At 36.3% G+C, this 23,821-nt stretch overlaps 1 protein-coding gene across 1 annotated transcript in view; it reads right to left on the reverse strand.

The window, feature by feature from the left end:
- Positions 1-3,037: 3,037 nt before the first annotated feature.
- Positions 3,038-23,821, reverse strand: part of LOC136031965 (sn-1-specific diacylglycerol lipase ABHD11-like) — a 39,391-nt gene continuing 18,607 nt past the window's right edge. The window contains exons 4-6 of the mRNA XM_065711980.1: positions 23,444-23,617; positions 5,631-5,812; positions 3,038-3,288 (exon numbers count right to left, since the gene is read on the reverse strand). Coding sequence (XP_065568052.1) covers positions 3,144-3,288; positions 5,631-5,812; positions 23,444-23,617 — 501 coding nt within the window. The 3' untranslated portion in view covers positions 3,038-3,143. The remainder of the gene's footprint in view (positions 3,289-5,630; positions 5,813-23,443; positions 23,618-23,821) is intronic.

The raw sequence follows: 23,821 nt of genomic DNA on the forward strand, positions 1-23,821 counted from the left end.
AATTTCAAAAAACGCATGAAACCCGAGGCCATGAACAAGGAGGAGGAGAGTTGGGGGGTTTAAACCCCCATGGAATCTTTGTCTACTGGTCATTTGGTACGTTTTCCAAGTCCGACTCGTAAAAACGGAACAAAATGCATATAAACAAATCTTTTATACGTTTTAAAAGATTTTTGCACCCCCCCCCAAAAAAAAACAACAAAATCCTAGGTACAACAACACAACATACAGGAAAATTAGAGTCTCCTGGTTTGAACAACGAGGAAAATCACTTTTTTCCACAGGTAGTTACTTACAAAAAGTTCTAATTACAAGTAAATAGAATTTTCTGCTTGAAGAAGGGGCCAAATCCTCTTTCTCCGGTCCTCACAAAACAATTTCCGCTACGGTCTTTTCTTTTTTATTCAAGTCTTCTGATAGGCTTCTACTATTAGCAATTGTTGACTTTTCAGTCAAGACTATTTAACCCTCTTCCTTTTTCTCTGTGCATATAAAACATGTAGAACCCTTACAGTTTGCTGTCATCTATAAATCTTGTAGTAGGTTCTTGGATTCCAGGAACTCGATAATCCAGGTCCATATTTCAACTTCAACACTCATCAGAAGGCGTGGTCAGCCATGCTTTTAACTGATGGCGGTAGTTTATGGTGTTTGAAGCACTTTGACACGTGGTACGCTGTGCAGGCGTTAGCACATTACATTCAAATCTGCAGTATGGGGATGAAGGTGGTAGATCAGTAGCATTAAGAAATAAGAGAAAGTCTGCAGGTTAGTGTCTTTCTTTAAAGATTTTTTATATAATACGCATATCTTAGGTATATACTTTTATTATTATTAATATTTATTGCCAACCGCACGTAAGTCGTGTCCCTCTTTTCAAAGGTTCGGGTCCCCCAAAACGAAATCTTACGTAGTCCTGTGGTGGTGCAGTGGATTTGACCTTAGCTTGGTAATACGGGACCCAGAGATCGAATCACGCTGCAGGAATGCACTGCAGGGCCGACGCAGGGACCTTAGTAGTCAAGAAGCGTCGTTAATTCTTAAATTAAATAATAAAAAAAAATCCTACGTATGTGGTGATTTGATTTTAGTATTTAATTAAAGCTTGTTTAACTAAACAAGCCCAACAAAAATCGATTTTGGCATCCGCGGGTTTGCAATACCACTAAAGTGGCATATGTACTTTATGATTCATTACCAACGCCGTAACATCCCTTGAATTATGCTTACAATGCCGATTTCATCAAATTTTAAGATACGTTTAATTACTTTAAGTTGGGTTGAATAAGATCTAACAAATTTTCTTTGGTGAGGGGGGATAGTTTTTTTTTCGGAAAGAACAGAATTTTTGAAAAACTTTAGGTTGGCAGCCGGCCCCTACTTTTGCCCTATGAGTGGATGTGTGAATGAGAATCTCATTCATTTTGTATCCGACTGTTAAGAACAGTCTGAGTTCCGGAATGAACGTTTTAGACGAGTGTCTGGGAGTGAGTTTTGGTTAATTGAGCGGATGTCTGAGAGGAACGCGTGTGCTATTACACAGTTGTGTAAGTTTCTTCGTTTAGGGAATAAACATTGGGAATAATTTCTGAGAGGATAGTTTCTTAAGGTTTTTAGGAACTGAATTTTATTATGGTTGTTGTTTGTCGGTTAAAATGTTGGACCTTGTTGTGTTTTTGTATTATCTAAAGTTGTATTTGTTCTTCAAGCTTTGTTTGTAGTTGTATTTTGTGCTCCTATGACCTGCAGGAATTTTGCGATGGATCTTATCTTATTGCATCGCATTGCAAATGATAATGCAGGTGAAATCAAAGCTAAGTTCTAACTCAAGATGGTCAATTTACTAAGCACAAATAACCAAGCAACGTTGCTATTTGAATTTCGGCTTGACGTCCGATTAAACACAAAACTCGTGAAATATTCTACATAATAAAACAATTTTTAGTGAATTTTATTATAAACAACAGAGAACTTCCTCAAGGTTGAGTAATAAGTTTTTTTTAAACACAATATTGCTGTAGAAAGAACCGAAAATAGAATTTCAGGTGCTTCGTCTCAAAGCATCAACATGATTCGTTCTCATGCCATAAGTACCGTATTTTTCATTCTCATACCTTAAAAAACTAATGAAAGAAAAAAGAAAAATGGAAGAAGTAGGTCAACTCTCCAATTTCTAAGCAAGATTAATCTATTTTTGGTGTTGAGCTCAATGATGACATGTCAACTAGACTCTGATCAATATGGATTTTGGGATCCGAGACTGATATCGATATATGGGTGTCATACCGATAAATTCCCCTTCGGAACAAACTTAAATTTTAACCCCCGATTCTCTGTCCATATTCATACTCACATGTTTCTGGCTGGTCTATTACACACCAAAGAACAGCCACAATAATTCACTGTGGATTCCAAACTAGGCCATTTACAAGAATTGTTTTGTTTTCCTTACCTTTTCTGATCAGCAGCTTCTGGGCGTACAAACGCAATGGCAGATATTTATGGAAGTAACAAATAAGAAAGAAATTTAATCACAGAAGCAGGTTTAGTTAAATTAACACAAATACGTGAAAATCTGATTGAAAGAAGAGTAAGATATTTATTAGAATTATTCAAAACCCAAATTTCAAAAGTGGGACTTTGAATTTTAATCTTTCATATATTAAGGAATTTAAACATATTAAGGAGGATGAATTAAAGAGGTTTCGACAAAACTGTCCAGTAGGCAGACAAATGTGAACATATAAGCTAAATTTCTAAGGTAAATAGGTAGATTTTGCAGGATGTTGACACGCGGTATCCAATAATGACACTGACCCTCATATGAGCCTGATAATATCGATTGGTCCTTAATATCAGCCACAATTCTTGAACACAATTTGAATCTTGTTCAAAGTGCAAATGCGAACTGATTTTATGCAAGTTTATAAATTCAAAAAGAAGAAAAAAAACCCAATCAAGTAGAAGGAAATTAAGATCTGAAAAGAGAGCACAAGAGTAATAAGCAAAAAACCAAACTAAGGAAAATGAGACAAAAAATGAAGAAATACACTTTAAATATAACAATTCTCCGCAATGATTAAAAAACTCCATTAAAAATAAAAGATTATTTTCTAAATAAAAATTATAGAAGCTATGACAGGTCAACTTCTTTTACGGGTCAAAAACTGAAGCAGCTCATCTAAAAATTCTTTAGGCTTCTCTGAGTGAACCCAATGTCCTGCACCGTCAACATAGGTAAATTCACAACGAGGAAACAGTCTTCGGATAGATTCATGATGATCTCGCCTGAAAAAAATGTCTTAGTGCTGCTATAAAAGACGACAAAAGAAAAGCAAATACTGGTTAGCACACCATAACACACAAAGAGTTTCTTTATTTTTTAATAGATAAAGTTGACCCTTATGATGAACACGAGTATGTTCATCATAAAAAAATGTCATAAATAGCCCCCGCATGAATGAAAAGACAAGGAAATCTATAGAATCCTGGATATCACCTCAATGGATACATACAATTGTCGATGGCTAAGGAAAACTACTATGTTCGCATTTTTCGATTATTTTTTAATAGAGCGTCGTCCCTAACCAAAATATTCGATCACTACCATTGAAACAATACACATTTGGAAGTAAAATGACAAAAATAAAAACCTTATTATTTACGTTAGTAATTACATTAGTGAAACATAATTATCAGTAACTTAATAATATACCGGTTAATGTAAAAGTATTCGGGGTGTTTCGTACCTCTTGTCTGAAGTTCGTATCCAGAGGAGGGATTAGTGGATCTGAATATTTGTCCGAATCACAAAAATGTACAAAAATGGATGTAAACAAGCTTTTGGTGCGTTTTTCAAAGTTTTTGTACCCCCCCCCCCCCCACTTAAAAAAATCCTGGAAACAATATTGTCTTGTCTATTTACATTTTTGCATTTTTTTTTTTGATAGCTCATTGCAACTAAAATATCTTTTTAACCTTTATTAAATTTTATCTTTTCTTTACGGTAAAATCTTTTTAATATGTTACGCAAAGTATGCGTAATAAATTATTGTGCAAAGAATGCACTGAATTTCGCAAAAATTGTAATTTTGAAAATTAACGTAACTTATATGTGTTTTGTCTGTATTCTGTTCGTTCATTTGGTCGTTAAACTTTAATCTTGAATCGTCTCCAGCAAATTTGTCACCTTTGAATGGTTCAAGCAAATAATTTGTATTCTATCCAGAGACGTATCTACGATTTTTTTTTCAAGGGGGGAGGATTACAAAAGAATTTTTTTCGGGTGGGTTTTACAAAAAAAAAACTTTTAAAAACGCGTCAAAAATTGGTTTATGTTCACTTTTGTTACGTTTTTACGAGTCGGGCAATTATTTTAGAATAGAATAGAATAGAATAGGTTTTATTTGCACAATCTCTCGTAGTCATAAAACTAAATGGCGCTTGTGCTTACAAAAAAGAAAAAAGGATTAAATCAAACGACAAAAAAAATCAGAAGACAAATAGTTTAAAATCAACAATTGTTATACTTTGATACAAAGAAAGGGATGAATGAGTTGGAAAAACGATTTGTGCGTGAAGGAGGTGCTGCTAATCTGTCAAATTTCTTCAACCTAGTACTTCGATGTTTCACTAAAACTGGTGGTAGTATCGATCTGTATTTATCACTTCTGAGAAGATATTGGCCAAATTCAAGGATCAAACTGAGAAGACGCTCTTGAAGAGAGGGAATTTGTAAAGTGGATAATGCTAACTTATATTCGGTAAAAGCATCGCACAATATTACTTTGACTGCTCTTTTTTGTATTGACTCAAGCTGGTCACTTAGGTAAATAGTGTTATTGACTTTTATGGGGAGAAGGGGAGATTCAAAGTCCCTATCCCCCCCCTGGGGTCGGCCTTAATTCTATTCCACTAGTGATCCCAGGAAAGTATGAGCTTTACACTGATCCGTCGAGTACAAAAACTTTGAATTTAGTGTTGACTATCTGATGGGAAAAAAGATTTGAAGAATGGAGCAGCCGGAATAAAGAAAAATTCATGAGCTCGCCAACTATCAAGCTTAAGACCCTGCGCAAGCTCCGAAGAAAAACGATCAGGAATTACAATAGAAATAACCAAGTCCAATTTTCAACGGAGCAGCTTTTTCACAAACCCTTTTGTCCTTATACACAGCTGATACAGTGCTGGGTCAAAAACCAAAAGAGCTCCTTATAGCCAGAAATACAAAAAGACGACTAGTGGCAAATCATTACTACTGCTCCCTCCACGAATCTTCCTGTCAAAAATAAGTAAACAACCAACATGATATAATCTGCAAAAATCTGACAACAGACAGCTGTAGCCAAGTATTGTAAAGTTAAATATAGTTAGTGACCTTAGCCGTAAAGACCATAAAATGTATTCAAGCTACTTTTCTAGCACGAAAAGTCTGATTTCAACTGCTGAACAGTGTTTAACTACCGACATTCACAACGAAATAAATCACAGTAATCAATTAGTTATGGTTTCAACTGTAAAAGAATACAATTAATTAAAATAGTAACTTACATTAAACAGTTGAGTTAGTTTGGGCAATTAAGATCTACAAGGAGCAAGGTTCCTAGGCATAAATCTATTATTTAACTAACCTTATATAATCAGATCTTGATCCTCCAATGAACAGGGTTTCACCTTCAAAACGACTTTCAAATTTAGGAAAATTGACTATATTTAAAAAATCCTTTGCTATTGTGCGCAGGTTTACACGCCATTTGAATGTCCCATTGTCTTCAACGAGATTTGTCATAAGAAATTGACGTAGCATATCACTCTAGATATAAATAAAAACGAATGTCAAATTTTAACAATAGAGTCACATCGTTATTTAGTCAAGCTTAAAAGGCTAGGAACAAAAAGCAATTAATACCCAGTGATTGTCATTTAGACTTTGTCAGAAGAAAATTGAAACAACGAACTACAGTTCAGTATTTAAAATTTTTTGAGTCATAGAAAAAAACATGTAGAACAGGAAACATGTGAAATACTTTAGGAAAGAAATTCTATAGTCTTTTATAATTATTTGAATGAATTTAGATACCTTGACTGACACAAAAAAAAAACCAATAAGAACAGAGGGAAAAAATGTGAAATAAGTTTATTAGAGATTTTTTGCTAAAAATACAATTTAAATTTCTTTTTCGTTTCTGAATAGTAGCAATTTTTTAGATAAACTCTATGCTTAAAAAAAGTATTTGTAAAACTGTTAAAGTCAATTTTTATTAAAATCGTAACAAACAGAAAGGGTTCTACGTAGAAATAGGGATAAATGTCATCCTAGCCAAGGTAAATTTAGTCTACAAAACGGAAATAGTAACGGTTATATACTGCTGCAACTTTGTAGATATAAAAATCTAGTCTTAACCAATAGCAAGTTTGGATATAAAATGGCCTAAAAGTTACCATGGAATTGGGTATTCACACGATGGTGAGAAGGCCAAGCTTTCTGACTATGTTATTGTAAACCGAAGACTATAAGAATCGATACACGATACTAAGGTATATAGGAGTGACGATATTGATGTTAAAAGTAATCACTAACTAGTAGTGTCTAGGGTTATTCGGAAGCTAAAACCTAGAAAGGATAACTAGCTTCCAGGAAATAATGACGTTGGTAGACTCTAGGATGAGAATCTGAGGGAAAACTTGAAGGAACAGTTCAATATTTAACTGGAGAGGTTAAGATTTGACAACATAGAAGGTGGATGGAAACATTTTTTTAGGAACATAGTTTGTGAAGTAGCAGCTGGCTTTATTTTTGGAAAAAAGTTTGAAACAGCTGGGAATATTATTAAAGGAACATTAAGAACATAAAAATAGGAATTAAGGAGGTGTAAAGTGGAGGCCATGGATAAAATTGCTAAAGATCCTAAGGATACAGCCAGACATCACAATAGTGAAGATATAATTGGCATGTTAAAAATTGAGAGGGAATAGTCAATCTGGACTTGCTCCAGTTGAAAATAGGAACTCGGCCTCAACTAGGGATCAATAAAGAGTTAATGGTAATAGAGCTAATGATATTACAGGAAATGATCTAAAAGAGAATGAAAAAGTTTGTGAAGCTTTGAAAACGAAGGAAGATTTATTTTGTAAGGAAGAATTAGAGACAGTATTAAATAGATTAAAAAGCAATAAGCTACAAGATGCTGATGGTGCGGTAAGTACGTTTTTTAAATATGGTGGTTGTGAAGCTGGAGAGTTGCTGAATGCTAGAGAGAATGCTAGAATGTTAGAGAATGCTAGGGAAACTGCTGAAGATTATGAATATGATTTTTGAAAGAGCATATAGCGATTTTACAAAAAACTTAAAATTAAATCACTCTATAAAAAAGGTGATAAGAGTGGGTATAGTAGTTAGAGAGGCATTAGCTTTTTTTCAGAAAGAAGTAAATTACTTAGTATGATGATAATTTTTAGACTTAAGAAACGCTATAGATAAGGTTTTAAGAGAATAACAGCATGGTTTTAGAAAGAGGAGACAATGCGTCGACTAAATATTTAATCTAAGATTAATAACTAAAAAGTGGCTGAGTCATCAGACTCCTTTAGTCTTCAGTTTTATAGATTATGAATTAGCGTTTGATTCACCCGATGCAAAAGCTTTAGCAAAGGTCCTATCCTTGTATGGTGATTAGTGCTATGTGCGAGAGAAACATGTGCAGCGGTTAAGGTAGGAACTGAGGTTAGTAGCGGATTTTGTATTGAATCACGAGTTAAACAGGGTCGCGTTTTATCTCAATTTACATGGGTTATTTGATGGAGTTCGTCCAGGAGAATATTGTAAAGACTATGGAAGAGCATGGAATCAAATGAAAAGTAACTCTCCTAGGGTTAGATTATATTGATGATTTGAGTGTCTTAGATGAAAATGTTCGCGAAATGAATGATTTTCGGAATGTTTTGAGAGTTCAATATACAAGAATCGGCTTGAAAATTATTATTAAGAAAACTAAGTCGCTTAGACTGAGAATAAACGGAGGTGACGTGGTGATACTAGGTAACGAAAAGACCGATCAAGTGGATAGCTTTAGGGACTTGGCTAGTTTTGTTACTAAAGATGGTGGACATAGCGATGGTGGACGAAACGAGAACATAGCTAAAGTTTGACTCTTTCTCTCAACTCTACTTTTTACAAGAGTAAAAAACTTTAGCGTAAAGAGCGGGGCGTTGATGAGGGAGCAGCCCCTTTCATATACGAAGTAATTTCTGTTCGTTTTAAGTTTTAATGTCGCTCCTTACTTTCAGTTAAAAAAAACTTGTTATTTTTATTTAATTTCTGAACGTTTTTGAATTAATGCATGTTTTGATTTTGGCTCTCCGCAGATGAATAATTAAAACGAAATTTGCACATATTTTTTTTTTTGGCTAAATGGCTTTCTCATAGTCTTGATCGAATGATATTGAACAAATAAGGAGTGGGGGAGGAAACCTAGTTGCCCTCCAATTTTTTGGTTACTTAAAAAGGCAACTAGAACTTTTAATTTTTACAAAAGTTTTTATTAGTAAAAGATATGCATAACTTACAAATAAGCTTACGTAACGAACTTCTGTATTCGCATGTTTTTATTACATATATGAGGGGGTTCACCCCCTCTTCAGTAGGCCTACCTCGCTCTGTACATTAAAGCTTAAATTTTGTCCCAATTCCTTAAGAATGACCACTGAATCACAAAGGCCGTAGAATAAATAGTTGAAATTACTATAAATACTTTAGCGCAAAGAGCGAGGTATTAGGAGGAGGTTAACCACTCATATGCGTAATAATTGCAGTTCGTTTTAAGTTTTAACGCTGCTCCTTACTTTCAGTTGAAAAAACTTTTTCATATTTATTTTTTCATCGTTTTTTTTTTAAATAATGCTAGAAAATCATGCGCTTTGTTCATGGGAATTTTCTTCCCCCATAACAAATTCCTCCATGGAAAGTTCCTCAAACATATCCCCTCTTCTCAATCCCTCCCCTAACCAAAAAATCCCCTTGAAAACGTCTGCACACTTCCCAATAACCATTACTATATGTAAGCACTGGTCAAAGTTTGTAACTTGTAGCCCCTCCCACGGGGACTGTGGGGGAGTAATTTGTCCCCAAATACATAGTTATAAGGTTTTTCGACTATGCTGAATACTATCTGAGAATTTTGCTCCGGTGACTTTGGGAAAATAATTTGAGGAAAATAAGAGTGGGAAGAGTGCCCTGTAATTTTTTTGGTCACTTAAAAAGGGCACTAGAACTTTTCGTTTCCAGACCACTTGGTCGATACGATGAACCCTGGAAAAAAAAAAAATAAACACACATCCGTGATCTGCCTTCTGGCAAAAAAATACAAAATTCCACATTTTTGTAGATAGAAGCTTGAAACTTCTACAGTAGGGTTCTCTGATACGCTGAATTTGATAGTGTGATTTTCGTTAAGATTCTGTGACTTTTAGGGGGTGATTTTTTCTAAATTAACTATTTAAATTTTCTAAAATAATATTTCTAATATTATATTCTAAAATAAGGCAAATTTTCACATTTTCGTAACTTTTGAACGGTAAGACTAAACTTGATGAAAATTATATATTTAAAATCAGCATTAAAAAACAATTCTTTTGATGTAGCTATTGGTATCAAAATTCCGCTTTTTAGAGTTTTGGTTACTATTGAGCCGGCTCGCTCCTTACTACATTTCGTTACCACGAACTGTTTGATAATTTTTTTTTACTTTAAGTTTTAATTTTACTTATTACTTTCAGATGAAAGAACTTTTTTTATTTAATTTCTGATTATTTTTTAAATAATGCTGGGAAATCCAGCGCCCGTTTCATGGGAATTCTCTTCCCTAATGAAAAATTTATCCATGGAAAGATCCTCCCACGTAACCCTCTCTTCTGCCCTCCCCCACGAGAAAAAAATCTAGGCTATATGTAAACAATGGGCAAAGTTCATAACTTGCAGCCCTATCTCAAAATTTCGATCCTGTGACTTTCGGAAAAAATGAGCGTTGGAGGGGGCCTAGTTGACCTCCAATTTTTAGTCACTTAAAAAGGGCACTAGAACTTCTAAATTTCGTTCGAATGAGCCCTCTCACGAAATTTTAGGACCACTGGGTCGATATGATCAATCCGGAAAAAAAACAACAAAAAAACAAATAAAGACGCATCCATGATGTTTCTTCTGGTAAAAAGTATAAAATTCCACATTTGTGCAGATAGGAGCTTGGAACCTCTACAGTAGTGTCCCCTGATACGCTGAATCTGATGGTGTGATTTTCATTAAGATTCTATGCCTTCCAAGGGACAATTCCCCCTTTTTCAAAAATAAGGCAAATTTTTCAGGCTTATAACTTTTGATAGGTAGGACTAAACTTGACCAAACTTGACCAAAACATATTTAAAACCAGCATAAAAATTTGATTCTTTTGATGTACCTCTTGGTATCGAAATTCCATTTTTTTAGAGTTTCGGTTACTATTGAGCCAAGTCACTCCTTACTTACAGTTCGTTACCACGAACTGTTTGACCTGCGTTGTATACAGGCTACGGCAAGATCAGACTACTTTTACCAAATCTGTTCTTTTTAATATCAATAACAGGTAAATGTGATAGGGAAGTAGGCTTTGGGTCTGTGCTTTCTTCTCCCCCCACAGATTTCGATATTTTTATACTGTTTACTGTTATTTCATATATTTTTCACACAGTTCATCAATCTTTGCTTTTTCGACGTCTCCCTCCTTCCTCTTGGCAAAATCCCATTGCAACAACACGAATTTGCAACAACAATTCATGTCATGAAAAGTGACGAAGCTCAGATCTCTTTCATTACAATCATGGTCAAAATGTTCTCACTTCTAATGGAAAAACATTTGAGATAATCCTATTTTATCCATATTACCCTATATTCACGTAGCTATTCCTATAGCAACAAAATTCACTTATCCCAGCAATTTAGTTGCTGACATTAGTAATTTCAGTTGTTCGTTCAAGTAATTTATTGAGTAGGAAAGTTCGGGTTTTAGCGGACAACAAGGCAATTTTTCCAGAAATGTATTGTACAAAATAGTAACAGTCATGTATTCGTTGTTAATATTTTTCTAAGCAATGGTCATGGAAGAGTAACTTTTTCATTGCTGAAGTGGACCTGCCATCTGCCACTTCCATAGCTCAAGGTCTTCTTGATATTGTAAAGGGTTGGTGCTGGTCAAATGGTATGGCTCTTAACAGCCGGAAGAGTGCCATTGTCAATTTCAGGACCCCTTACCGTATGAGAGACGTAGAGGAACCAATCACACTGACTTAGAGGAACCATATTATACCACAAGCTACTATAGTAAAATTGCTTGATGTGTATCTTGACTGATCTCTTTCTTTTAAATCACGTATAACTCACAACCGTTCCCTCATCCTCCGCCAGTCTCCAATGCTGCACCGGGATAACTCCTTTCTTCCTCCAGATGTTATGGTTTCTCTTTATTATGCTTTTATTTATCTTTTCCTTTTTTATTGTTGCTCTGTCTGGGGCAATACTAATAAATCTCTTATCTTCTCACTTCATAGAGCCCAAAATAGGCCAGCGAAGGTTAGTTTTCTTCTCCCTCGGTTTTACCTTCGTCTGATCTTTATAATGATACTGGAACAGCTCCGCTGGATCGTATTGTAGGTAAAATTCATCTTTATTTACGCATTCTGCTTTTCTATGTTCACTTTCACCGCCCCTGCAGCAATTTTTTTCACGGACAGACTTAGGTAGGTGCTCTTCTTTTTTACTTAGTTCTTCTCGCAGATTTATTTAACCAAACGATCATCTACAGCATCCTAGAGGTCCCCTGTTTATCAATCAATTCTATTATGGAATTCTATCCCTCCGGATGTCCCTCTTTTTCTTTCTGCAAAAGGACTTTTTTTGGTGGGTCTATCCAGTTTAGTAATTTTTCTCCCTCTCCTTTGTTTTTATTTTTCCTGTTTTCTCTTTTCCTATTGTTCCTCCTTTCTGGAATTCTTTCCCAACTGATATATCTCTCACCTATTCTTTTTAAAACAGTTTTCAGGAATCTTCTTAACTTTTAAAGTTCTTGCTTATTTGTCTTTTTTTCTGATGTTCTAATGTCAACTTCGTCTTTCCTGTTTCTCTACTTTCTTGGTTTCTACTTAATTCAATTGTTATAATTACTAAAAATTTCCCAGTATGCTAGAATTTATTCTCCTTCATCTTTATTTCATATGTATTGTTTAATTTTAGGATTTTATTTATGGTCTCTTAGTGCTCTATTATTGTGTTGTATGGCCCTTAAAAAGCAAAGTTTCTTGGGCCGAATAACTTTTTTACGTCTGTAATAGTGTTTTAGTATTAATAAAATGATTGATTGATTGATTGATTCAACATCGTAGCATTTTTTTTGTGAAAGCCAAGATTTTGATAAGCGCTTAAAATCTAGCATTGTTTATAATTAAGTAGTTTTGAAGTGGAATCTGGTTATTAGTATCAGGTTAGGACAGAGCAATAACAAACACCGGATGACTGTATTTGCCGCCGATGTCTCAAAAAAATGTTTTCCCGTAAATTCAGCCTGTCTTTAATTAAAAGCTCATAAAGAAAGCTTGAAATGTTTGGTCGGGACGATTTCAGAAGCTTTTTCATATCCTCACACTATCACCAAAATACAAGCTCGATTGCGTCGTACGGCAAAAAAGACAATTACTAAGATCACCAGCATATCATTGTTACTCTATTAACAAAACCAACGGAAGCAATGCTTCAAAACATAGATAAAAATTGGAAAAAAGTCACTTTTGGCTTCTTTTTACAGCTGCAACTTCTTTAATACACAAAAGGTTACATAATAGTATTAAAACTGACGATAGAAGGTAAATGACCTTTATTAATCTACAGAAATTGACGATCTTTCCCAAATTCATTTAAAAACTTTTTCCACAAAAACAAGTTTTTCAAAGAAAAGTAAAGAACTCCATTTAGCCAAAATGAGCAGAAATAACCTTCCAAGTGTAAAACTACCACAAACCACAATCAATAAATAGATGAAACTGAAAATTAGCAGAAATTAGCATGAATAAGGCTGATAACCCCCATGTCTTTTCAAAACCAGAACATAATATGCGCTGTACTGAAAAAAAAACAAAATAAACGAGGATTGTCAGTTTAATTGACATATAGTCCTACTGATATTTATACCTTAAAGTTTTGATAATTCATTATTTATGAAAGTAAGAAAAGTGATAAAATATAAAATTTGTTTTGTTTTAAGTAAAGCGCAAATTGTGTTCTGGTCTTGAGAAGGCATAGGGGTCATCAGCCCCACTCATGTTAATTTCTGCTCGTTTTTACTTTGACTCGGTTATTTATTGTAATTTTTATTCGTTTTGACTTTTATTTATTTATTGATAGTGGTTTGTGGTAGTTTTACGCTTGGAAGATTATTTCTGCTCATTTTTAGCTAAATGGAGCTCTTTACTTTTCTTTGAAAAACTTGTTTTGTGGAAAAAGTTTTATAAATTAGTTTCTGTCCATGTTTTGACAAACCTTGCTATTTTCAACTTCACGCACCGAACTGTTCTTAAGGTATTACCGTTACATCCTTTTGAAAACCTTCATACAGACGGCGTGTGGGATTCAATTCACCTTCCCCCTCAAAATTCCTTGAAAATTTCACCTTCAGAGCCTTAGGCATAGTTATAATAGTAGTCACAGTAGTAGTATTGATATTCCTAGTCATAACATTGAATAGCTGCAGCAATATTAGCATTAGTAGTATTAACATATTACCTTTTGGTCGGTAGAACATCCCTCTCATCAAGTCCTGAAAGTTTCAACTTAATACAATTAGCCATTACTATGGCATTGCTGATATGTCCTTTTGATAACCTGTATCTTCATATACTTCTTGAAATTTTCCTTTCAATGCTCTTAACCTTACGAATAGTTGCAATAGAAGTAGTAGTAGTAGCAGTAAAAGTAGCAGTAACAGTAGCATTAGCAGTAATGTGCAAATAATGCCTTTTGGTGAGACGATCTTCCTCTTTAAGCATTCTCAGAAAGCTCCAACTTAATACCCAAATCAATTCTTGAGATATGCTATTTTGATAGTGTGCATGCACACAGCGTCTTTTGATTCAATTGAAATTTCCCCTCAATATTGTAAACGGAGTAGTCTAGTACTAGTAGTTGTGGTGTTTGTAGTAGTATTGGTAGCAAGCAAATATTGCCTTTTTGATCATATTGCTTATGATTTCCTGAATTTTCCAAATTAATATACTCAGTTATTCCCGTGTTAAACCCTTTTGACAAATTTTAAGGGATGAGGATCTCTAATTCAACCGTGTCGGTATTTTATCAAAAAATTAATGGTGCTCGTAACAAGCTTCTAACTCTCGAAAAACTGATCAGTAGTTATGAAATCGTCTGCATCACTGAACACCCTCTAAGCACTTATAATGTCTCACAGCTAGAGCTCTCGCGTAACCACAAGTTTTTTCTTCGGCCCGCTAAACTGACATCTGGCCGTCCTTCCGGCGGCCTAGCGATTGCAGTGATTAAGAAGTTTTCATGCTCTCTTTCTGAATCTTCCGATGTATATATTTCAGTTGATTTTGGTTCTTTCGTTTTAATGTGTGTGTATATGCCAACGACTGGCACGTAAGCAGGGGGGGCCTTCGGGCCCGGCCCCCAACCCCCCGAAATTTTGTGAAATGTGTAATTTCCTCATGGTTTCTTGGGATTTCTGGCAAAAGTAGGACATTTATTAAGAATCTAGATACATGTTTGAAGCCTTTTTTGGGGGATTTTACAGCATGCAATTATCCAGTCAAGTCACTGCCCAATTATTAAACCATTTTCTGTCTAACTTTTTACCCTCTTTGAAGTAATTAGCAAATGTACTGTTATTTTTTTTTTGTAAAGAGAGTGCTTTCCACAGGAAATTAGAATTATCCTTGATATTAGGGCGTTTATCCTCCCCCCCTTTTCAGGATAAAGTACAGATTTTAATGGATCAATTTTGGAAACTATCGTTTTTCATTAAAATCTACGTTTTTATGGCACTTGGTATTAACCAAGTGACCTATAGCAATCGCAAATTCTGTCGGTCTGTCGGTCCCGATTTTGCTACTTTAGGAACTTCCAGGTAAGCTAGGACAATGAAATTTGGCAGGCGTATCAGGGACCGGACCAGATTAAATTACAAATAGTCGTTTTCCCGATTTGACCATCTGGGGGAGTGGGGGGCCCGTTAATTCGGAAAAAAAGAAAAAATGAAGTATTTTTAACTTACGAACGGTTGATCAGATCTTAATGAAATTTGATATTTTGGAAGGATATCGTGTCTCAGAGCTGTTTTTTAATCCCGACCGGATCTGGTGACATTGGGGGGGGAGTTGGGAGGGGGAAACCTAAAATCTTGGAAAACACTTAGAGTGGGAAAAATAAGCACAAGTCCTAGATACATGATTGACATAACCAGAACGGATCCGCTCTCTTTGGGGTAGTTGGGGGGGGGGGGTTAATTCTGAAAAATTAGAAAAAATGAGGTATTTTTAACTTACGAACAGGTGATCAGATCTCAATGAAATTTGATATTTAGAAGGATATCGTTTCTCAAAGCTCTTATTTTAAATCCTGACCGGATCTGGTGACATTAGGGGGAGTTTGGGGGGGGGGAGAACCTAAAATCATGGAAAACGCTTAGATTGGAGGGATCGGGATGAAACTTGGTGGGGGAAATAATCAGAAGTCTTAGATACGTAATTTACATAACTGGAACAGATCCGCTCTATTGGGGGGGGGGGGGGTAATTCTGAAAAATTAGAAAAAAATGACGCATTTTTAACTTACGAAGGAGTGTTCAGATTTTCATGAAACTTCATATTTAGAAGGAGCTCGTAACTCAGAACTCTTATTTTAAATCTCAACCGGATCCAGCGTCATTGGGAGGGGGCAGTTGGGGGGGGGGCCGGAAATCTTAGAAAATACTTAAAGCGGAGAGATCAGGATGAAACTGGATGGGAAGAATAAAAACCTGTCTAAGATACGTGACTGACATAACCGGACCGGATCTGCTCTCTTTGGTGGAGTTGGGGGGGGGGGTAATTTGGAAAAATGACGTATTTGTAACTTACGAAAGGGTGACCAGATCTTAATGAAATTTGATATTTAGAAGGATCTTGTGCTTTAAAGCTCTAATTTTAAATTCCGACCAGATCCTGTGACATTGGGGGGAGTTGGAGGGGTAAACCGGAATTCTTGGAAAACGTGAAAATAGGGGTATCTTTATCTTACGAATAGGTGATCGGATCTTAATGAAATTTGATATTTAGAAGTAATTCATGTCTCAGAGCTCTTATTTCAAATCCCGACCAGGTCTTTTGACATTGGGGGGAGTTGGAGTGAGAAATCTTGGAAAACACTTGGAGTGGAGGAATCGGGATGAAGCTTGGTGGATAGAATAAGCAAATGTCCTTGATACGTGATTGACGTAACCGTACTACTGGGGGGAGGCGTTCAGTGATTTGGCGAGTTTGGTGCTTCTGGACGTGTTAGGACGATGAAAATTGGTAGGCGTATCTGGGAGCTGCACACATTTACTTGATAAAGTCGTTTTCCCAGATTCGACCATCTGGGGGGCTAAAGGGAGATGAAAATTTAGAAAAAATTAGGTATTTATAACTTACGAGTGGGTGATCGGATCTTAATGAATTTTGATATTTAGAAGGACATCGTGACTCAGAGCTCTTATTTTAAATCCTGACCGGCATTAAGCCTCTGATCTTCCTTTTAAATCAATCTATTGATTCTTAGAATTTTGTTAGAGCTCATACCATATGAGCTCTTGGCTCTTAGCTCTTCTTGCCTCGTCATAAGTGCCATATGAGCTCTTAGCTCTTGTTGCAATAGAAAAACTACCCCACACAGCACCCATATTGCACTGTTAACCCTAAATTTTTTTTCAGTGGGATATAATAGATTAAACACTGGTTCTAAATCGCTATGAACATAACCTGAGCCTAAAACGTACTTTTGAGGCTTCAGTCTTCTTCCCCCCATCCGCTACAATATTACAGATTAAAGTTAATCTATATTTTCCAATATACGTGCTTTTTGCATTACTAAATAAAAAAAATGCTACTTTATATCTGCTGTTTCAAAGGTTTTCGCCCCCCCCCCCGAAAAAATTTCCTGCGTACGTGCCTGGCCAACGAACTACCGAAGTGAGTCCTCTTATCGTAAATTTGCCACAGCTTGTGCTTTGCTTTCAAAATCCATTCATAAGGCTCGGTCAGCAAATAAGTCAATATTTATTTGTGGTGATTTTAACACAGATCTGAAAAATGAGAATGCGCCGCAGACTCAAATATTACTTCCTTCCCTTCCTAGTGGCGTTTTTCTGCTACCAAAATCGAACCCGTTTTCTTATGTGCACATCTCAGGCTTCACTTTCGATTTGGATTTGTTCCAGCAGGCACCCAACAGATGCAAGGTACCATGGTTGACGTTTCAAGCGACATTCTAACAAACGATCACTTAAGTTTGCAGTGTCGACTTACCTATTCTCTGCCTCTTCATGTGCAAAAGCCTAAGTGGTTTTTCAAACCTTGCTGGAATCGTCTTGATCACTCTCTATATAAGAGAACATTAGATTCTATGTTGTCGAAAATCCGGATCCCATTTCCACTTTTATGTACGTCCATAAATGGGAACACTCGTGATTTGGATTTTTACTTGGCGGAATTAGTTCATTCGATTAAGGTTGCTGCTTCAGTCTCTCTTGCTTTAACCTAAGTTCGGATTGGGACACGTAAAAAATGGTGGAGTGAAGACGATAAACTTCAGAGTGCTAAACATCGACATAAGTTCTGGTTTCGTATTTAGGCCAACTGCGGTTATCCAATGTCAGGTTGTCAATTTCAAATCGTCAAATATACGAAGCGTGTATATAGAAATACTCTGCGGCCATGAAAACAGCGTCAAATCTGCAATCTTTCGCGGGATATCAAAAATAACCCCCAGCTATTGTGGCGTCACGTGTCAAAATTTACCTCGACTTGCTGATCTGAGGAAAATCCGACTGACTTAGGCTCTTGAGAAAGTCATTTTTCCTCATTATTTTTTGAAGATCCACCTCCTCTTGACACAAAATTTAGATCTATACTTTTGGGTCATTTTACAAAGCTAAACCATGCTAAAAACTATATCATTATCACGCCAGTTTCTATTCAGGCAGATATCTGCCGTCTTAAACCAGGTAAAACATTCTTTTCAGACGTCCTGGAACCCGAACACCTGATGTACGGGACATTAGAATCGTTTGAACATCTTGCTATTTCATTGCAGGCTTGTATCGCCCAGCAACATATTCCTGATGCGCTATGCGAAGGTCTAGGAACGTGCATTTTTAAGATGCATTAATAAAGACCTGAAATCCTGTGACGCATATAGTCCAATTACTGTATGTTCAACGATTGGCAAGCTTCTTGAGAAGCTTATCTATAATGACATTAGCACGAAAAGTGATCATGGCGACAACCGATTTGGTTTTTGGGAAGGTCTTGGCGTGCAGAATGCCCATGCAACTCTTCTAGCGATTCTTGAAAGGCATAAAAAGGCAAAAAGTAACCTCTACGTTTTGTGCCATTGATATTTCAAAGGCTTTTGACTCCATTCTTCACTCCCAAGCAATTCTATCTCTCTTTAGAAGTGGAGTTAATCCATTTGTTTGCACCTGCCTGTGGCAGTGGTATCAGAACTCCTCAATTCGGATTCGTTGGCAAGGTACTGTTAGTAATCGTGTTCGTGTCTCTATTAGAGAAGTTACTCGACGGATTCCACCATACTTAATGAAGCCATATATTGACACAAGCCATTTGTCTTATGCCGATGACACTCTTCCCTTGGCTGAAAATCTTGGGGTTCTCCAAAACGCTGTTGATGTTGTTTGCTCCGGACCGAAAGAAATCGGTCTTTCCGTTGATACTTCCAAAACAGAGTTTCTTGTCTTTGGAAAGGAAATCGCGCCAAATGATACAATCCAGGTTGGTCCCTCCACAATCTCATCTTCCAGTTCATTTAGGTACTTAAGTCTTCCGTTTGGAACTTCAATTAGATCCACTAGGCAGCTTACAATTGTTTCTTTGAAAGATAAACTAAGAAAATTGTATGGCCTTCTCGCCAAGGTAAAGGGCCAGTTTGATAAGAGAACCCTTGGCTGGCTAAATAATGCGTTTTTTGCACGCATGTGTTGTTTTGACTTCTGTTTGGAAATTTTTCTCAGCTTCTAATAAAAAGCAAATCGGATCGCTGTTCTTTAGGTTCTACAAGTATTTCCTTAGTATCCCCGTTTGGACTCGTAATAGTTATATTTCACGACGGTACGGTGCTTTTGAGACTTGTCAGAAAATGGACGAAATGTCACGTAGATTTGATGACCGCTGCAATAGAATTATCGATTTTCCACTGACTGCCTCCCATCAAGTGCCTAGCATCGCCAGCTGTGAAAACTTATGATGTTTAATCCACATACTAGAGCATGAAGAAGACAATAGATAAAGGGTTGATTCAGTTATATATATGTAATGTGCAGAAGGGAGCGGGAGTGATTTTGAAGAGCCGTATTGGTACCGGCTGGCCAATAGGCCTTAAGCTGCTGGGGACAGGCAGCTCAAGTACCCGCACTCCCCAAAACACTTCATTAGAATCACGTAATCTCATAGTGAGAACTCTTTGGTAGCTAATTGGAGGATATTTAATTTTTAATAAAAAGTGTTCAAAAGTGTCTGAAGTTGTTAAGAATTGTGCGTGTTCTATTCTTTTTTTGTGCCCTTTCAGTTTTCCTTTTCACTTTTTCATACTCCTCTTTAGAGCATTTGTGTTGTATACAAAGGGTAACAATAAATTATTATTATTATAACATGTTTTGATTTAGTTCAACAGTCTCCTCAACATTCTCTGAAAGGCTCGCCTGAATATTCCTTGTCTTCTTGGAAAGTAAAGTTCAAACACGGATACTTTTCTCAATAACATGTACTATGTGTAGACAATGAACGAACTGTCTAACTTACAGCCCTTGTCCTGAAGACTGTGGGGAGGTTGACATCCCCACAGACATTATTACTGGACCTTTCAACAAGGCTAAACAAAATAGATCTTTAAAAAATTCGATAGAATATATTTTGGGGAATTATAGACTTGGGAGGGGGAGGGCTGATCGCCCTCCATTCATTTTTACTCTTAAAAAGGGCACTAAGCCTTCCGACTTCCAATCCAATGAACTCCATCTGATTCAAAGTTTATACGACCGCCCGTTCCGTAGAAATCTTAAATACCCCTGGCATTTCTTACAACCCTTGCCCATGGACTCTGGGGCTATCTCACAATTTCAATTGAATACGTTTCGGGATAAGAGGATTTCAGGTAAGGAGGGGGGGTAGTTTCTCTTTACCATGTTTGAATTTTAAACGGAAACTAGAACTACACATTAGCAATAAAATGAGCCTCTTCTCAAGTTCACACGACTACCCCTTCCATAAAAACCTTATATGCCCCTGGGGCATAAATTACAACCCTTACCCCCAAAGTCTGAGGGATTCTGTCAACCCCAAAGGCCTTATTATATGATCTTTGGAATATTTTTTTGTGATGTTTGTTGTGTAAACACGAACGGTTTGGAATTGTTTTATTGCCTTTTTTTGCTTTAATGAAGCGTAAAAAATATAATGTGAACGAGCAGAAATTAATGATTTAAAATCGAATTGATAAAATATTGAACCATTCTAATGATTGTTGTGCTAATACAATGGGTGATAAAAGGCTATATTCTTGTTGTAGTTAGTCTTTTCTACTGAAGGATTTTCATAAAAATACGCTATAAGTTCGCTTTTTACTTTCTGTCAAATATAATCGTCAGTGGACAGGGAAAACTTCAAAACTATTTGTCTTTTTTAGCTTGTTCTGAATTAATGAAACCAAATGTAAACAGTCGAGATGCAGGTTTTTTCCAGGCTAATAATTTTGAGCTTGTGATGTCCATCGTAGTTATTCTTGGGCCAACATGTGTATCTATAAGTCAGCTTTGCAGAAAAGTAAAACAGCATTTTTTGTTTAAAAAAAATCATTTTTAGAATTTGTATCTTTGCAATATTTAAGTTGTCTTAAAGTCTTGGTATTGTTGCACGGTGACAAAACATGGGCTGTATTGGTATAGGTTTCTGCATTTTTCTAAGAAAAACTTAAACTTGCTTTCGTTGATATGTATAAAAGAAGGGACCCAATTTTTACGTAGGGATGAAAATTACCCGCCTCATTCTATCTCTGTTTTTCTATATCCCACTGGTAGAAATTATGAAAGTTGTGTATCATAGGCAGCGCGATAGCACTGCCTAAGTAAAGAGCGATGTGGGCACAATGTATTATTTTTTTTCTTAAACCATGGCACTTCGCATCGAAGGAGTTGTCGTAGAAACTTCGGAAAGGGCTCATTCGATTGGAAATTGAAAGGGCTAGTGCCCTTTTTAATTCTTTAATTGGTCTATTGACGAAGACAGAATGTAGGTGGCCCTAATGAAGTAGCGAGAAAGCTTCACAGTCAGGCCAAGTACTCATTCTGTCTGGATAGCGCAAAACTTGAGAGGGTACTGCTTTGACGTTTGACAACTGCTTTGACACACATATGACAACCACAATGTTTACCAGACACTCAAATATTAGACTGGTAAGAAAGCAGCAGTCTCTATAGTAGTCAAAGACGCTTGGGAAGATGGATGGATTAGTTGAGACACTAATTAACCCATCTTAATCGTCAGCCTGAGGTGTTCTTCTCCTTAGTGTTCCAAAAGAGCCCTTAAGGTTCAGTAAGACACTCCGTCTAAACTTCGGATTCTTATCCAACAGTTTGAAGGAGGTTAGTTTCATGCTAATCTCTGAGTATTATATTTTTACACTCAATAGCCACTTTTGGTCCCATGTCTCACCAAAACTTGAAAAAAGTTCTTGAGAACAACCACATACTTTTCGTGTTCGCCAAACTCCTTAAGGCTTAATGACTCAATGAACAAAATGTTCGTTTAAGGCGAAAGAAAGACAAAATTTTAACTTGAGTTTGGAGTAAAACGAGGCCTCCTTTTTTATCTTTGACCCTGTTTACACACTGTGTATATTAATAGCAGTTTAGTTTTAACCCACTATACAAAACAAGACAAAAGTAGAGTAATGAATAAGTATGGATGACCATGTTTTTCTTCTCTTCCAGTAACATAGATTGGACGTAGTCTTTCACTTGCCGACAATATGTTGATGATGTCGGCCCCCTATCAGACTCAGAGGAAGCCCAAGCTATGCTTGAAAATATTATTACGTAAGTTTTTTTCATCAGCCTTGAATCCAGTACACAAAACACGAAATGTATGCCAATTCACCCGTTGGGTACTTGCTGTAAACCAATTTTACAGCTAGGTCTGGATTCTAGAACAAGTTGACAGCTCCAAATGCCTTAACCACCCGCTCTGTATTGATGGATCTTCAACTCCTGACATCTAACAGAGAATATAAAAATCATAGGCATTTTTTGCTTCCCTAAATAAACCACTAGAGAAAGGGCCAAAACAAGCATCCAAACGGAAGTTCAAATCCGCTTACTCTTACTTTAACGGCCCTATTTTATGGATACGAAACATGGCCAATTGAAGAACAAAAATGAGAATTAACGGAATAGGTTTGGACTTAGCGATCTATAGAAAATACACAGAGCAAATATGCAATACCACATATGCACCACAGGAATATGACATATTTGTAGCATAAAGACACGCCTCTCTTACAATCAGAGGACGCTAGCTGAAATGGTTGGGTCATGTCAACGAAAGCCACCAGAAGACTGCTCCTCTGAATCCTTCTAGGTGGAAGAGTCCTTTACTCTTACTGGAAGGCCCTAATTTGGAAATAAGAAAAAAATTAATAGAACACGGCCAAACCAGATCTTGAACTATTAAGGGGGGGAGGGTACATTCACAAATTCCGGGCACAGAAGTTCAAACTAGTAGCATCTTTGCAAGGAGCTGCTGGCATGATACCACTCAGCACACACCAAACAAGTCACGAAGATCTTTGATACCAGCGAAGTCAAAACATCCCATCCCTGCCATAAATTTAAATATGCATGTAATTATCAAAAATGTCTTTTATTATTATAAACAAAATTTAGCAAGTATCATTTTTTTAGTTTATATCTAACGGCTATGTGAACCACCAACAATAAATATTAGCGTTAACGCAATTCGCCCGTTGAAGACAGGCACAAAAGGTTCAAGGCTGGACAAAAAAAAGTCAATTGAACGTTTAGAAGCCTATAGAGCGTGGAAAGGCAATGAAAAAAATATGCAATTAACGTGGTTTCGCGCTTCAAAGCGTAAAAGCAATAAAACCTACCGTGACAATTTCCATCAACTGCTTATCCACTTCTTTTTTCGCAGCTAAGCGCGATAGTTTCTCTGGAAGACGGATATGCTGCAGTCCCTCTATAATCCTAGATAAATCCCCCATGACGGGACTAGTGTCAATTGGAGATATATCAACAACGACTAATTGATTGACTACCTCTGGCTAAAAAAGTGCAAAAGTTAATAATTTATCAAATAGTAATTTATTAGATAAATTAGCAATAATTTATTTGATTTTGATCGCATCACATAATAATACTTAAAAGAAGTCAAGGATGAAACAATGCTCAAGTTTTAGAACGCGTGCGTTGAAACTTTTTAAATTAATGAATGACCGACTGAATGATAAGATTTAATAATTTATAAG

This window comes from Artemia franciscana, chromosome 10 (assembly GCF_032884065.1).
Source record: "Artemia franciscana chromosome 10, ASM3288406v1, whole genome shotgun sequence".
NCBI classification, from domain to species: Eukaryota; Metazoa; Arthropoda; class Branchiopoda; order Anostraca; family Artemiidae; genus Artemia; species Artemia franciscana.